The sequence below is a fragment of the Ranitomeya variabilis genome, chromosome 1 (genome assembly GCF_051348905.1).
Source record: "Ranitomeya variabilis isolate aRanVar5 chromosome 1, aRanVar5.hap1, whole genome shotgun sequence".
Lineage (NCBI taxonomy): Eukaryota > Metazoa > Chordata > Amphibia > Anura > Dendrobatidae > Ranitomeya > Ranitomeya variabilis.
The window spans coordinates 183,573,016-183,589,068 of NC_135232.1; the positions used below are offsets into that span (position 1 = coordinate 183,573,016).

General features: G+C 43.4%; 1 protein-coding gene across 8 annotated transcripts in view; it reads left to right on the plus strand.

Moving 5' to 3' along the window:
* Positions 1–16,053, plus strand: part of SNCAIP (synuclein alpha interacting protein) — a 344,510-nt gene that overhangs the window by 284,897 nt on the left and 43,560 nt on the right. For all 8 annotated transcript variants that reach the window (XM_077290966.1, XM_077290935.1, XM_077290985.1 and 5 more), the window contains one exon: positions 12,361–12,474. In XM_077290966.1, coding sequence (XP_077147081.1) covers positions 12,361–12,474 — 114 coding nt within the window. The remainder of the gene's footprint in view (positions 1–12,360; positions 12,475–16,053) is intronic.

The window sequence follows — 16,053 nt, forward strand, 5'->3', positions numbered from 1 at the left end:
TGTCGTCTATTGAATGCAGGTGAATCGACATGTGTTCACTGAACCATGAGGATTCACCGCATCCAGTGCATTCTATTGATGACATTTCTCTTGTGGACACTCGCGTCTCCGCAAGAGATCTTGACATGCTGCGATCTGAAGAGAAGCCCTCTATGTCCGTATCCACTGGTGATCCTCAGACATCTGTGGGTGCATAGTGGACATGGGATTTCTTGACATCCCATCCACTACGCTTTAACATCTGGATGCTGCACAAGTACGCAGTGTCCAAACCGCAGCGTTTACTGATCATGTGCACATTCCCTTACACCATGTTCCAAATTATTATGCAAAATACATTTTGCTCAGGTTTTCCTAGATGGTTGGTGCAAATGACAGTCAGTCTAATAAAAGTCATCACCCGTTAGAGTATACAGCGAATTTTATTGAAGAAACCTCCCAATGATAACAGTATAATCTCCAAAATGAATAAAAATTCAAAATGCACTGTTCCAAATTATTAGGCACAGCAGAATTTCTAAACATTTAACATGTATTAAAGAATTGAAAACGCTCATTTGTGGAATTTGCAGCATTAGGAGGTCACATTCACTGAACAAAAAAGCTGTTTAACTCCAAAACATCCTTACAGGCCAAGTTACATGTTAACATAGGAACCCTTCTTTGATATCACCTTCACAATTCTTGCATCCATTGAACTTGTGAGTTTTTGGAGAGTTTCTGCTTGTATTTCTTTGCATGAAGTCAGAATAGCCTCCCAGAGCTGCTGTTTTGATGTGAACTGTCTCCCACCCTCATAGATCTTTTGCTTGATGATATTCCAAAGGTTCTCTATAGGGATGAGGTCAGGGGAAGATGGTGGCCACACCATGAGTTTATCTCCTTTTATGCCCATAGCAGCCAATGACTCAGAGGTATTCTTTGCAGCATGAGATGGTGCATTGTCATGCATGAAGATGATTTTGCTCCTGAAGGCACGTTTCTGCTTTTTATACCATGGAAGAAAGTTGTCAGTCAGAAACTCTATATACTTTGCAGAGGTCATTTTCACACCTTCAGGAACCTTAAAGGGCCCTACCAGCTGTTTCCCCATGATTCCGACCCAAAACATGACTCTTCCACCAATCATCCATTACTCCATCCATCTGGACCATCTAGGGTTGCTCGACACTTATCAGTAAACAAGACTGTTTGAAAACTAGTCTTCATATAATGGCCCACTGCAGCCGTTTCTGCTTGTGAACACTGTTTAGGGGTGGCCGAATAGTAGGTTTATGCACCAAAGCAAACCTTTGAAGGATCCTACACCTTGAGGTTCGAGGGACTCCAGAGGCACCAGCAGCTTCAAATAACTGTTTGCTGCTTTGTAATGGTATCTTGGCAGCTGCTCTCTTAATCCAATGAATTTGTCTGGTAGAAACCTTCCTCATTATGCCTTTATCTGCATGAACTCTGTGCTCTATTTCAGTCACAAATCTCTGCACAGTATGATGATCACTCTTAATGTTTTCATACCTTGTCCAAGGCATTGTACTATGTAACGCTTTTCAGCAGCAGAGAGATCCTTTTTATTTCCCATATTGCTTGAAACCAGTGGCCTGCTTAATAATATGGAACATCATTTTTAAGTAGTTTTCCTTTAATTAGAATCACTTGGGAAACGAATTATCACGTGTGTTTAAGATTGATTTCAGTGATCCATTGAGCCCTGAGACACAATACCATCCATGATTTTATTTGAAAAACAAAACAATTAAATCTTTGTGACACTTAAATCCAATTTGCATAATAATTTGGAACATGGTGTAGAGGTTGGATAGCGAGGAAAGTCCTTTCTACCTTTGCTGTGTGATCTCTGGATACAGACGGTGCTGTCATAACAGCTCAAGCCTACTTTCCTATTCCGAAAACAAAACTAAAGAAAAAGTGTAGCCTTATTTAGTAATGCTGTGTCCACAACAGTCAGATCTTTCAAATCTTTTGGAATCTAAAATGATTTTAGCCATACTGCCAGTGCATTAAACTATAAAACCACCAGAGTTTCCATTTTTCAGTTTTTTTATTATGCTTTGCTTATACAGCGCCATCATATTCCTCAGTGCCCTAGACATTGTCATCACTGTACCCTTTGAGCCTCACAATCTAGATTCTTTATCATTATGTCTTTGAGAGGAAACCAGAGGAAACCCATGCAAACATGAGGAGAGCATACAGGCTCCTTATAGATGTTGTCCTTGGTAAGATTTGAACCCAGGATCCCAGCACTGAAAAGCAACAGTGCTAACCACTGAGCCACCCATATGCTGCTGCCCATACCTTACTTCACCCTAAAAATAATCCTTTACACTTATGGGTCCATCCATCCGAAAGTGAAAAAAAAATTACAATTTATGGTAATTCAAGCCAAGTTTTTTTCAATTATTCCTTTTTTTTTTAAAATAACTGTTCACATTTGCGATCATACTGACCTGCAAAATAAAATTTTCTGTTAATATTGAAAATCCAGAATAACAATGACAATGAAGGTTTTTTTTCACCATTTTACCCAATTTCGATTTTTATTTGTTCCTGTTTTTAGTACATTCTTTGGTTAAGTTAATGCTGCCATTAAAAACTACAACTTGTTCTGCAAAAAATCAAGCCTGTGGCTATATCAAGCAATAAAAAGTTATGGCTGTTGAAAGATAGAGGAAAAAAATGAAAGCGCAAAATTAAGATTAATCGAGGCAGAAATCTGTTAAAAATGATGTGGTACCACCTCTAAAGAGAGAGTTTTAGTTAGTAAAAGCTTAATCTTTGTCCCTGATTCATTAATATCAGAAATGTTCTTGTCGGTCTTGATAAGGGTGCAAGGTGGAGTCAGAAGCGCCACTTCATGAATCCGGAGTCTCCAACAAGTGAGGTGTGCTGCCATGCGCCTCGCCACAAATCTTACTCCAGTTGGTGACTGGAGTAACATTTCTGGTGTAGGGAACGCCATAGTTCATAATGAATTTGACAAGCTGTTTTGTCAATCCCCCACCAGGCCTATGTCTTGCCCCCAGCTCCACCTATTTTCAGAGAAACTGTCATGAAGATGCCAAAAGGCTCAAGTTTTGTAAATTTTCAAAGCAATTTATGCTAGAATTCTGGCAAACTTGTTTTGATGAATCAGGGCCCATTTATTGTACAGTTGATGTATTATTCATCCTGTTAATATATGAATAAATTGACTCATGGAATTTTCCAGGAGGAACAAGAGAGGGTAGATACACCACAAAGTTCTATGGAAAACGTTATTGTGTGTGATGGATATGGCATTGCCAACAATTTTATATTTCCATGATAAAGCAAAAAAAAAAGGGAGATGCAAATAGGAAACTGACCTTAGCTTGATTCTGAATTTACATGCCACGGTTGCTTTATTCCATGAACTTTACATATATCCCGTATTTCAACTCATGTCAAACTATTAAAAATGTGCAGAAGCAAAATATGTTGATTATAAATGGTGCCTGAAGTCATTTTAGTGGAGAAACGTCTACTTTACGGGCTTGATTCATAACCCCAAGCGTGTGCAGACTGACAGGTTTTCTAATGCTTTTGCCATAAGGTTCAGTCATGATGAACTTTTTTTTATTTTGGATGGTTTCCAATGTGGAGTCTGTCTGGTTCAAGAAAGATTAAATATATTTGGAAAAAGAGTAAAGAGGGAATTCTCTAAGACACCTTCCAGTCGTAAATAAGGCATAATCATTTGGAAAGAATACATAAAGCATACATCTAAGACTACATACAGCCCGTGCAGCTAACATATTCTGCTTTTTTATTATACAAATTTTGACCTAAGCCCAATATTAATAAATGATTAGTTGTACGGTATTACTAGTCATGGGATGCAGTCATGTAACTGGGAGACATGTAAATATTTCAGCAGCTACAGAGCTTCTCCCAATAAATGTTAGTGTCATAAAATGGAAGCCATAACTTAATTATATTACTTGTCTGAAAAATACAATGCAGACATAACTCTACAGAAAGTTTCCATTGTTTCAAGTGTGCAAATTCTCAAACAAAATGTTCCAAAACTTTGTAAATAATTTTAGCAACATCTCTGAAATTTAACATTGTTAATTGTTGCATTGTATTTAATAGGCTGTGACTGCAGACTTCTGAATCTCCACAGTATGTGCACTGTGCACTGTTAGAATTCTTCAGTACCGGTGGTGAGAGCAGTTGGTCATGTGACCATAAGTATGAGATATGCATACTTCCGGCCACATTCCAACTAGACGTGCACTGCCTCACTCAGTTCACTTGTATGACATGGACAAATCTTGACATCTCCTTTAATATGCTCCTTCTATGCACATATTGTAAAAAAGGGATTGTTCTCGGTAGCACGTTTATACAGAAGGATCCGCTGCCGAGAATGATATTTAAAGAGGTTGTCCACTACTTTAATATTGATTACCTATCCTTAGGATAGGTGATCAGTGTCTGATCAGTGGGGGTGTGATCAGCTGTTCTCTGTGTCGGCGGTCAGAACTGCTTAGTTACGGAGCTGCACAGCGCAGGGGCAGACGTGTAGTACTTGGCCATTTTACAGTAGACCAGTAGCGTAGCTACTGGGGGGGCAGAGGGTGTGGGCGCCCCAGGCCAGAGGGGGCCCACAAGGAGCTACGCTACTGTAACTGTATCGTCGCGTGCAGCACGCCGATACAGTTACTTTCTCCGGCGGAGCAGGGAGAATCGATCTCCCTGCTCTGCCACCGGCCGCTATGGGGCCCCTGAGCAAGCGGGGGCCCGGTGCCAGCGGTGGACCTCCCCGCCTGTCATCGCAGGGTCAGCTGTACTGGCATTTAGCCGATACAGCTGACCTCAATGATGAGGGAAGGAGCACTATGCTCCTTCCTCCACCATTCCCCTGTCAGCGTCTGACATCGGCGACGCTGACAGAGGGTGCGATGACATCACTGCCTGGCGCTCGCTGTCAGGAGGCAAGTGGGAGCTCAGAGCAGCGCAGGAACCAGGAAGAAGAGAGGTGAGTATTTATTTTTTTAAGGGATGCTGCCTTATATACAGGATCTGCCTATGGGGGGTTTGCGTAATACTACAGGGTCTGCCTATGGGGGGTCTGCCTAATGCTACAGGGTCTGCCTATGGGGGGTCTGCCTAATACTACCTGGTCTGCCTATGGGGGTCTGCCTTATACTACAGGGTCTGCCTAATACTACAGGGTCTGCCTATGGGAGGGTCTACCTATACTACAGGGTCTGCCTAATGCTATAGGGTCTGCCTATGGGGGGAGGTGTGCCTAATACTACAGGGTCTGCCTATGGGGGGTCTGCCTGTGGGGGTCTGCCTTATACTACAGGGTCTGCCTATGGGGGGTCTGCCTAATACTACAGGGTCTGCCTATGGGGGGTCTGCCTAATACTACAGGGTCTGCCTTATGCTACAGGGTCTGCCTATGGGGGGTGCTGTCTTATACTACAGGATCTGCCTATGGGGGTACTGTCTTATACTACAGGGTCTGCCTATGAGGGTGCTACCTTATAGTACAGGGTCTGCATATGGGGGTGCTGCCTTATAGTACCAGGTCTGCCTATGGGGGTGCTGCCTTATAGTACAGGGTCTGCCTATGGGGGTGCTGCCTTATAGTACAGGGTCTGCCTATAGGGGTGCTACCTTATACTACAGGGTCTGCCTATAGAGGTGCTGTCTTATACTACAGGGTCTGCCTATAGGGGTGCTGCTTTATACTACAGGGTCTGCCTGCGGGGTGCTACCTTATACTTAAGGGTCTGCCTATGGGGTGCTGCCTTATACTATAGAGTCTGCCTATGGGGAGTGCATTATACAATTTCGAGTAGGCCTATGGGGAGTGCATTATACTATATTGAGGACTATCTGGTACATTATACTATATTGAGGACTATCTGGTGCATTATAATGCATTATACTATATTGAGGACTATCTGGTGCATTATACTATAAAGAGGCTGTCTAGAGGGGCATCATACAGTGTGGGGATTACAGTGTTGGAGCCATCCAACAGTTTGGAGGCTACTAAAGGGTCAGTATACTGTGTATGAGAGAGCATCATACTGTGTATAGGGGAGCTGTGCAGGAGGCTGACTCGGGACATTATTAAATGTAAAGTGGGCACTTATTGTTATGGGGGAACTCAGGTTACTGTGACTGTCAAAGGGGCACACATGGCAATATTACTTTCTAGGGGACAAAATATGGGCACTGTTTTCTAGGGCACTTGCGCCCGGCATTACTATATTATAGAGGGGTGGTTTAGAATTTAGAGGACACACAGAACCACACAGCAGGTGCAGTAATAGAGACACATACGGCAGCAGCGGCTCAGTATTGTGGTATCAGGGGCAGTAATAGGGATACATGGCAGCAGCGGCTCAGTATTGGGGTATCAGGTGTAGTAATAGGGACACATACGACAGCAGCGGCTCAGTATTGGGGTATCAGGTGTAGTAATAGGGACACATACGACAGCAGCGGCTCAGTATTGGGGTATCATGGGCAGTAGTAGGGACACATACGGCAGCAGCGGCTCAGTATTGGGGTATCAGGGGCAGTAATAGGGACACATACGGCAGCACCGTGTCAGTATTGGGATATCAGCAGGATGAGGATTTTGTGCAGATTGGGAATAGATGATGATGGGGCTGGAATGTGGGAAGTGAAATGTGTCTTTGTTGTTTTCTCTGCAGCCGAGTCCTGGCTGGAGAAGCTGTCATGTCGTTCTGGGCCAGATGGGAAAAGTGAACGATTCCTTCATAAAGAACGTCAGCGGCAAGACATTATCTGTAACTGTGCTGTAATCTATGTTCTGTAGGGCTGGTATCTACCACTGACCATATGGCGGTAATATCCATGTTGGTCTTTGTATAGAGATTATCTTCAGTAACAGCGCTGTCATCTGCTGAGGTTCTCCTCCACTATTGGGGTGCGTCACCGAGTTGTAATCAAGGTTACCTGGTTAGGGGCCCACTCAGAAGCTTCGCCCCCCTGAACCAAAACCCTAGCTACGCCTCTGCAGTAGACGGAGTTGTGTAGCGCCGTAACTGAGCAAATCCAGCCGCAACCGACATCAAGAAAAGTTGATCAATGGGGGTGCCAGGTGTTGCACCCCCACCGATCAGACATTGATGACCTATTCTAAGGGTAGGTCATAAATGCTAAGGTAGTGGGCAACCTCCTTAAGCAAGCTTAGAACTTATTTCACTGAATGGACTAACATTTTGCTCGTTCTTCGGATGCTTGACAGCCTGTTCAGTGTAAGTGTGTTCAGTGGCTCTGTTGGAGCTTAGCTCTAAACCCCCACAAAACAGCATTCAGTGATATGCACTGATGGGGCCGCTTACCCGGTTTTACCATCAATCATCAGTATGTGGTCCGTGTGCCTCTTTTTACCATCAGTCATCAGTATGTGGTCCATGTGTCTGTTTTTACCATCAATCATCAGTATGTGGTCCGTGTGCCTGTTTTTACCATCAGTATGTGGTCCATGTGTCTGTTTTTACCATCAATCATCAGTATGTGGTCCGTGTGCCTGTTTTTACCATCAGTCATCAGTATGTGGTCCATGTGTCTGTTTTTACCATCAATCATCAGTATGTGGTCCATGTGTCTGTTTTTACCATCAATCATCAGTATGTGGTCCGTGTGCCTGTTTTTACCATCAATCATCAGTATGTGGTCCATGTGTCTGTTTTTACCATCAGTCATCAGTATGTGGTCCGTGTGTCTGTTTTTACCATCAATCATCAGCATGTGATCCATGTGCCCATTTTTGCCATCAATCATCAGTATGTGATCCGTGTGCCCGTTTTTACCACCAATCATCAGCATGTGATCCATGTGCCCATTTTTGCCATCAATCATCAGTATGTGATCCGTGTGCCCGTTTTTACCACCAATCATCAGTATGTGGTCCATGTGTCTGTTTTTACCATCAGTCATCAGTATGTGGTCCGTGTGTCTGTTTTTACCATCACTTAACGTCAGTGGTTTTCACAGATGAATAAATAAATAATAAAGTTTCTCCTAGACTTTGCAATGTTATCACAGGCAGCACACAGACTGTATACTGTTACTATCCATGTGATATGTGTTTTTTTCTGAACCAATAGACTTGTATTAGCACTTTTCATATGTTGTACTTAAAAAAAAAAAAAAGGGTACATATCGCCATGAGAAAAACACGGATATGTGAACTGCCCCACAAACCATAATGGCTACCTGTTGTAGCCATGAAAAATATGGATAGAATTTGTACGTGTAACACTGATGGCTGCGCAAGGCCTTTGTCTGACTTACCAATAGGGGGCGTTACCACTTAAAGTGCCTAAGGCAGAAATGCCAAATACGGGCCTTCTTATAATAGAAATCCCACAGTTCATTCAGTGATGTCTTTATTATTTTGCAAGATCATTAGAGGGGTTCCTCCAATAGGAGAACTTTATCTGGAGGTTCCCTCATAATAATTTGTTTTTCCAAAAGTATCACAAGACTATGACTGGAAAGTCCAGAATGCTTAAAGTATTACTTTTAAGTAATAATTTATAATAACAAAACTATACCTGTGTTCCAATGCATAAAATCACATTTTCATAATAATCTGAACAATTAATTAATCTGGCACCAAGCCATGTATATATAACCTTTTATACGGAATATGTCTGTATAAGCTAAAGTAGTTTATCCCTTCTTGAATAATACGTTGATTTCCCCACAAGAGAAACCTGTCTCTGTTTTACCCCTTTTATTCCCCCTGCTTCCTATGTGTTTCCTATTGAAATTGTTCCAATTTTCTCAGGATCTACTGTGGGTGCAATTTCCAAAAAAGAAAGGCGCTAAAGCGAGCATACACATGCGGAGGTTAGTGAGTGCTGTAGATGCAGCACTACTTGGGATCTGTTTTTTGGGGAAAAGACTCTTTTGGAGCTATCAACCTATTATAAAAAGGGAATTAACTCGTTTTATTTATGGGGCTTTTTCCCTACGTCAGTGGATCACTGATTAATGGAACATTATTAAATATTAGTACTAGAAATTGGTTCAGTTGAGTATTTATAATTGAAACACTTGAGTATTTGGAAGCTGGCGAGTTTATTAATGATGTGTATTTTAAGCACTCTGCAGTTTCCGCATGGTACAAAAACAGGAATAACTGCTGGGACCCAACATATCCCAATCATTACCTCCTATGGTCATGTAAACCAAGGCACAACCAGCAGCTTATCCAAACCAGTGCTCCGTGCGGTTCACTTGTAAGAAAATATAACATTCAAAGTTGCTATCCTTTCCCTGTGTATATGTGATACGAAGTACCAAACTACCGGATTTTGTCATCCACTCTGGGGTAGCATTATGGAAAGAGAAACCTCAAATTACTCATTTGACTATATTTTGTTTTCCGGACAGCTCACCTGGGATGGACACCTAGGCTAGATTTCATCAGATATTCTCTTAGGGACCATCTATCATGTTATGCCAAATGCCCAACTGGTCAAGAACAATTAGGATTCAGAATGTAACAATTGCTTAGGAGACTGAAGGATTGTTTCCACAGTACGTAATGTAATCCTACAGGAAAAGTCAAAATACTGAAAAAGATAGAATATCAACATCTCCATGTAAGAGGGTGATGACTATGGTGATCATGGGGTGCCACATCGTGAATAAGTAAAACTTGTGTATTTTGTTATCTTTTTATTTATGATAATAAATACAAAATGATGCAAGCGTGTTATTTGTGAAACATAATTCACTGATTGTTTTTTTACATTTATGCAAGGAGATTCGTTATCCTACATAACAAGAGATAATTTCTGTGTCATTAAAAATAAATATTTTCCACCATTTGCAAAAAAAATTTTCATTGTTCTTAAAAGAAATAAAGCCAAGAGATAATATTTTGGAGGTTGGTGGCATTTATAGTGCGTAAAATCTTACAGGAAAGACCCTTAGATTTCAGCATAACGAATTATGGCGTGAACACATTTAGATCCATTTTTTATTATTAAAAAAAGAAAGCAACTTTGCAATTACTCTTCATTAAAAATAACCACAGGTTTTAGGGAAACCTATGTGTCACCATGGTAACAGACTACAAACAAAGCCTAGTAGTCTGATCCTGCAGTCATACTACCGTCCATCTGTCCCCTGCTTTTTGTGCTTTTTCTTAATATGATGTTACCTTTGGTAAATTAGCAAGAAGATAGACACTAGTAGAAGGAAGCGTAATTGCAGCACCAGACCAAAGTTTTCTAGTAGTCTGTTACCATAGATACACACAGGACAAATAGGATGTTGGATATATGGACATTTTATTACAGAATTTTTAAAGGGGTTGTCCGGTTTTAGGATACAAGTCTGCAGTCACTCTACTTCTCTACGTGACTCCAAGCTCGTGAACTTTCATAGCGCACGTAATGTGTGCTGTGAGGATTCTGTGGTGATGGCACCAGAAACGGCTGGCACGTGACCGAAGTATGTGATTTGCATACATGAGGTCACGTCTTGACTAGATGGGCGCAGACTCGCTCAATGCAAGTGTATTCAGCAAGGCCAGACAAGTCTAGTTGGAATGTGGCCGGAAGTATGCAAATCATCGGCAACAGAGAATAGAATGACTGCAGACTTGTATCCTAAAGTTGGACAACCCGAAAACCTCATACACTGGCATTCTTTGAACCCTTGAGTCACGCACCTTCAAGCCAAGTGGGGTATCCTATCTCGTACATTTATATCTACAGGAAATGCCATTTTTGCACAAGAAGGTTTTACTCCTTAAGGAAAAAAAACATTGCCACATTCTAATTTAAATGTTTAATGTAAATGAAAAAAATGCATTCATCTCTTACTGTATAAGCAGCACATGCTAATGCAGCGCCCCAGAGTCCTGGTCGTTGCAGTACTATGGCTCCGCCACTAAGGGGAGCTATGGTGCGTCTGATGGCACTGAAGGAGTTCATCTGATCAGGTATCACAGACACCAATACATTTCACAGTCGGGCCTCCGGGGGGAGCTAAGGGTTCTATTCATTAGGCCACTCCCCACCATAGTGGGTAAACTGGGGGTCAGGCAGGAAGTTAGAAGAGAAAGCTGACTGAGTTGGAACCAGGCAACACCTTGTGGCAGAGGGTGTTGTGGGGGAAGATACAGTAGGGTCTCTGTCAGGGGTGGGATCCTGACAGAGGCTTGGCAACTTGAACGAACGTAACGGGACCGTGCCTGCTCCGGGTAGCGGCGGTGCCCAAGGAAGGATTAGAAGAGAGATAGATTGTGCTGAGTGAGAAACGAGATCACGCAAAAGGAGAAATACCAGTAGGAGTCGTGCTGTAAGACCGAGGCAACATCCTACTGAGGCGCACAACCGGTGGCCGGAACGCCGAGGGAGTATCATAACATTCAGCTTCAAGCAATACTCCAAACAGCGGCAGGACAGTCAGTCTAAGGCGGGCTGTCTAACTTTAATCACCTATGCAGTCTTGGGGGGGCAACTTGTGGAGAGGGGCGACTCTAGGGTCCCGGAAGAGCTCCGAGCCTACCCGTCAAACGGGTGCCGTCCCAACCAGAACAACAGGGAGGGACGGAGGATTAGCAGAACATCATCTAATTGAGTTGTGAGGGAACTTAAGAAACAGACACAACAGTTGTGGGGACTTTCCGTAAGCACAGCAGGGAAGGACCACAACACATAGCGCTAGAAGGAAGGCACCGATTTCCACCTGTGAAGAGAACTCTGGAGGTGCCATTGGACCGGCCGGACTTGCGCAGCCTGGTGAACCGTGTTCTGGACTGAGGACCCAGAGATCTTCAGTAAAGAGGTAAAGAGACTGCAACCTGGTGTCCTCGTTATTTACTGCACTGCACCACTACAGCCTCATCACCACCATCTACATTATACCTATCACTGTACGCCCCTCAGCAGGGTCACGGACCGGGCCTAGCCACCGTGACAATCCCAGAGCAGAGACTCAGAGGCCCGGTACCGGGTACCCCTCGGCCCTGCGGCAGTGGGGGCGCTACACTAACTTTACCTAACCTTTTGCTAGGACAACAGAAGTTTATTTTATTCATTCCCCCTTTTGATATGGACAGACTAAACTAGTGAACCAGCTGCACTCTTCAGTCTTGGTGCAAGCCCTTACGGTTGCAGTTCCTTAACAGTAGGTAACGTTTTATGATATGTGAGTTCTGGCAAAAATTCTAGTAGAAATAAGACATAAAAATATGTGTTGCTGAAGTGAATTTAGTCAAGCTGTCCTGTACATAATGGCATTTGGAATGAAAAGTAATATTTTAAAATGTTTCAGAGCATTTCATTTTTCTTTGTTCAGACGGGTCAACTGGAGTGTGTCCGATGGATGGTTAGTGAAACAGAAGCCATTGCTGAGCTAAGTTGCTCGAAGGATCACCCAAGCCTTATCCATTATGCAGCCAGTTATGGTCAGGTGAGATACTGGAATATTGGAATATGAAAATATCTCTCATTTGTATACATCGTATCATATTCTTTATATCATTCTGCCTTCAGAAATATGTCAGCTCCACATTAATGCCAAAAGAGAAAATATACAGACATAACACGTAAATGATTATCTCTGGTTTAAAAGAGATTTCCAGTGCTTTGATATTAATGGCCTATTTTTAGGACTTTTATACATTATACAGAGTTTAAACAGCACAACTCCAAGCATTATGTAATCACCATTCTTGGACCATTCACTTTCGTGGGAGCTGAGCTGCAGTACCAGGGTACGGCCACTACTACAATGGCGGGAGCTGTGCTATTCCTGCTCTGTGCAGCGTACACATCCAGCCACCGCTGAAGCTGATTGCTGGAGGTGCAGGTATCGGACCTCACCTAACTGAAATTGAGAACCCACCGTAACGAAAGGTCATCAATATGTAAAGCTCCCCCCATACACTCCAGATCGCTGACGGCCGAACGATCAGGTGCAATATTGTTACTTTAACTGTGGGCAGGTACTATGTGTAGAAAATACATCATGCATTATTGTACCTCTGACTTTGTGATCAACGTTGACCAAAACACCTGAATAAATGCATGAATGTTAGTGAAGTGTAAAAAATAATGAAAGAATGCAGTACAGAGACTGTCTGTGAGATTCATCATCACATAGTCAATACATTACACAACACTCGTATTCTCCTGGTGAGACTGAATAATTGCTCTAAGCTGCTGGATTGTACAAGTCTAATAGAATAGTAGAAATGCCTCCTCATAGTCACGGCCTACATACCCAGCAGTGACAGCTCAAATATGTCTGTCATTATCCCAGTGATCTACATTGGTTTAAAGGGCAACTTTTGAAAATGACTACAAAAAATCCAAACCCTCAGCTGCGGGGTCAGATAAAAGTCGTAATGGCTAGATGCTACAAGATTTATTTTCTTGTTTTTTGAATTAATTGATCTCATTGATGTATAAATATCCTTAGCTACAGTATGTACGTTGATACATATTGTATGCTAGAGTCTGGTTAGGACGGAAGCGCACAATCTGGCAATACTGCAAGAGAAGTGAGAGAGGGTGAGAGTGATGGTGGTGCTCACCTGGGATGGTTGTGTGGAACACCACACTAATAATATACTCCACATGATTCACGACCTCTTTACTTCTCGTAATCTTTCCTTTCTGGGCATCAAACATGGCTGACACCCTCCGACACATCCTCCCCTGCTGCACTTTGTTACGGCGGCCTCCACGTCACCCACACCCCTCGCGCTGGCAACAGACATGGTGGAGGAGTGGGCCTTCTCCTTTCTTCCAACTGTACTTTTAACCGAATACCACCTCTACCCTGCCTTATCCTCCCCTCTTTTGAAGTCCACTCTGTCCGCATCTACGCCCTCTACATCCTCCAAATGGCCGTAATATACTGACCTCTGGGCCCGACCACTGTCTTTATTGACCAATTCACCACCTGGCTCCTTCACTTTCTGTCTGCTGACATTCCCACCATCATCATGGGTGACTTCAACATCCCCATTGACACCCACCAGTCAGCAGCCTCCAAACTCCTGTCCCTTCCTTCATCTTTTGGACTTACTCAGTGGTCCTCCTCAGCCTCCCACACAGACGGACATATATTAGACCTGGTCTTCACCCATCTCTGCTCCCTATCTAACTTCACAACCTCCCCTCTCCCTCTATCTGACCACCATCTACTCACTTTCTCATCCCTGTCTTCCTCACCTGTCACCCATGTCCTGCAACATGCACACCCCCACAGAAACCTTGCACACCTTGACACCCACACGCTCTCTGACTATCCTACCACTGGCACCCATATCCTCACTCCATGACACAGACACTGCCACTAGTTTCTACAATGCCACTCTTGCATCAGCCATCGACTCGGTCGCCCCTGTCATGCATAGCAGAGTGCGACAAATCAATAGACCACCCTGGCACAATAACATCACTAAAAAGCTTTGGCAAGTATCCAGAATTGCAGAGGCGTTGGAAAAAAACGCATTCGCAAGATGATTTCACTGCACTCAAACAAGCAACACTCACATTCAAATCAGCTCTCACCTCTGCTAAACAGGCCTATTTTACATCCCTCTTCTGTACTTTATCCTACAACCCCAAACAGTTGTTCAACACTTTTAACTCCCTCCTCCGCCCACCACTGCCCCCTCCGAGTTCCCTAATCTCTGCCGAGGACTTTGCCACGCACTTCAAAAATAAGGTAGACCAAACAAGGCAAGTCTTTTGTTGACAAACCACCACAACCCTTTTGTATACCAGAACAATGCCCTAACCCCATAACTTCCTTCTCCAAAATCACTGAAAGGGAGCTTGCTCATTTTCTCTCCAAATCACACCTCACCACCTGTGCGCCACCTCCTCACCAACCTCACCACCACACTAATCCCATCCCTAATCAATCTCTTCAACCTATCACTAACTTCTGGTACCTTCCCCACTGCTTTCAAACATGCCACAATCACATCTATCCTCAAAAAGCCATCCCTTGACCCGAACGCTATGTCCAGCTATCGCCCCTTACCTTTGCTCCCATTTGCTTCCAAAATCCTTGAGCAGCACGTCCACACTGAACTTTCCTCTCACTCTGCATCTAACTATCCCTTCAACAACTTACAATCTGGCTTCCATCCCCACCGTTCCACTGAGACTGCCCTGACCAAAATTACTAACGACCTACTTACAGCCAAAGCTAACAGTCAATTCTCTATACTCCTCCTTCGAGACCTGTCCTCTGCCTTCGACACAGTTGACCACTGCCTCCTACTACAGATCCTCTCTTCCTTTGGTGTCAAAGACCTTGCCCTATCTTGGATCTCCTCATACTTTACCAACTGCACATTTAGCGTTTCCTACTCCCATACTACCTCTTCATCTCGTCCCTCAAGGCTCTGTGCTAGGACCCTTACTCTTCTAAATCTATACACTTGACCTGGGACAACTCATAAAGTCCTATGGCTTCCAGTACTGTCTATATGCTGATGACACTCAGATCTACCTGAAACAAAGATGTCACCTCTCTGCTCTCCAGAATCCCATAGTGTCCATCAGCCTTATCCTCCTTCTCCTCTTGCTTCCTCAAGCTCAACGTGGACAAATCTGAACTAATTATCTTTCCTCCATCTCACATATCTTCTCTGATCTATCTATCAAAATAAATTAAATCACACTTTCCCTTGTCTCCGAAATCCGCTGCCTCGGAGTAACCCTTGACGCTGCCCTGTTCTTCAAACCGCACATCAATGCTCTAGCCACCTCCTGTCGCCCCCAGCTCAAAAATATTTCCAGAATCCGTCCCTTCCTCAACCCTCACTCTACCAAAATGCTTGTGCATGCCCTAATCATCTACCACCTCAACTACTGCAACATCCTCCTCTGTGGCCTACCTTCTAACACTCTCGCACCCCTCCAGTCCATCCTTAACTCTGCTGCCCGACTAATTAAATTCTCTCCTTGCTACTCCTGCTTCCCCTCTTTGCAATTCCCTTCACTAGCTCCAAATTTCCCAGCATAT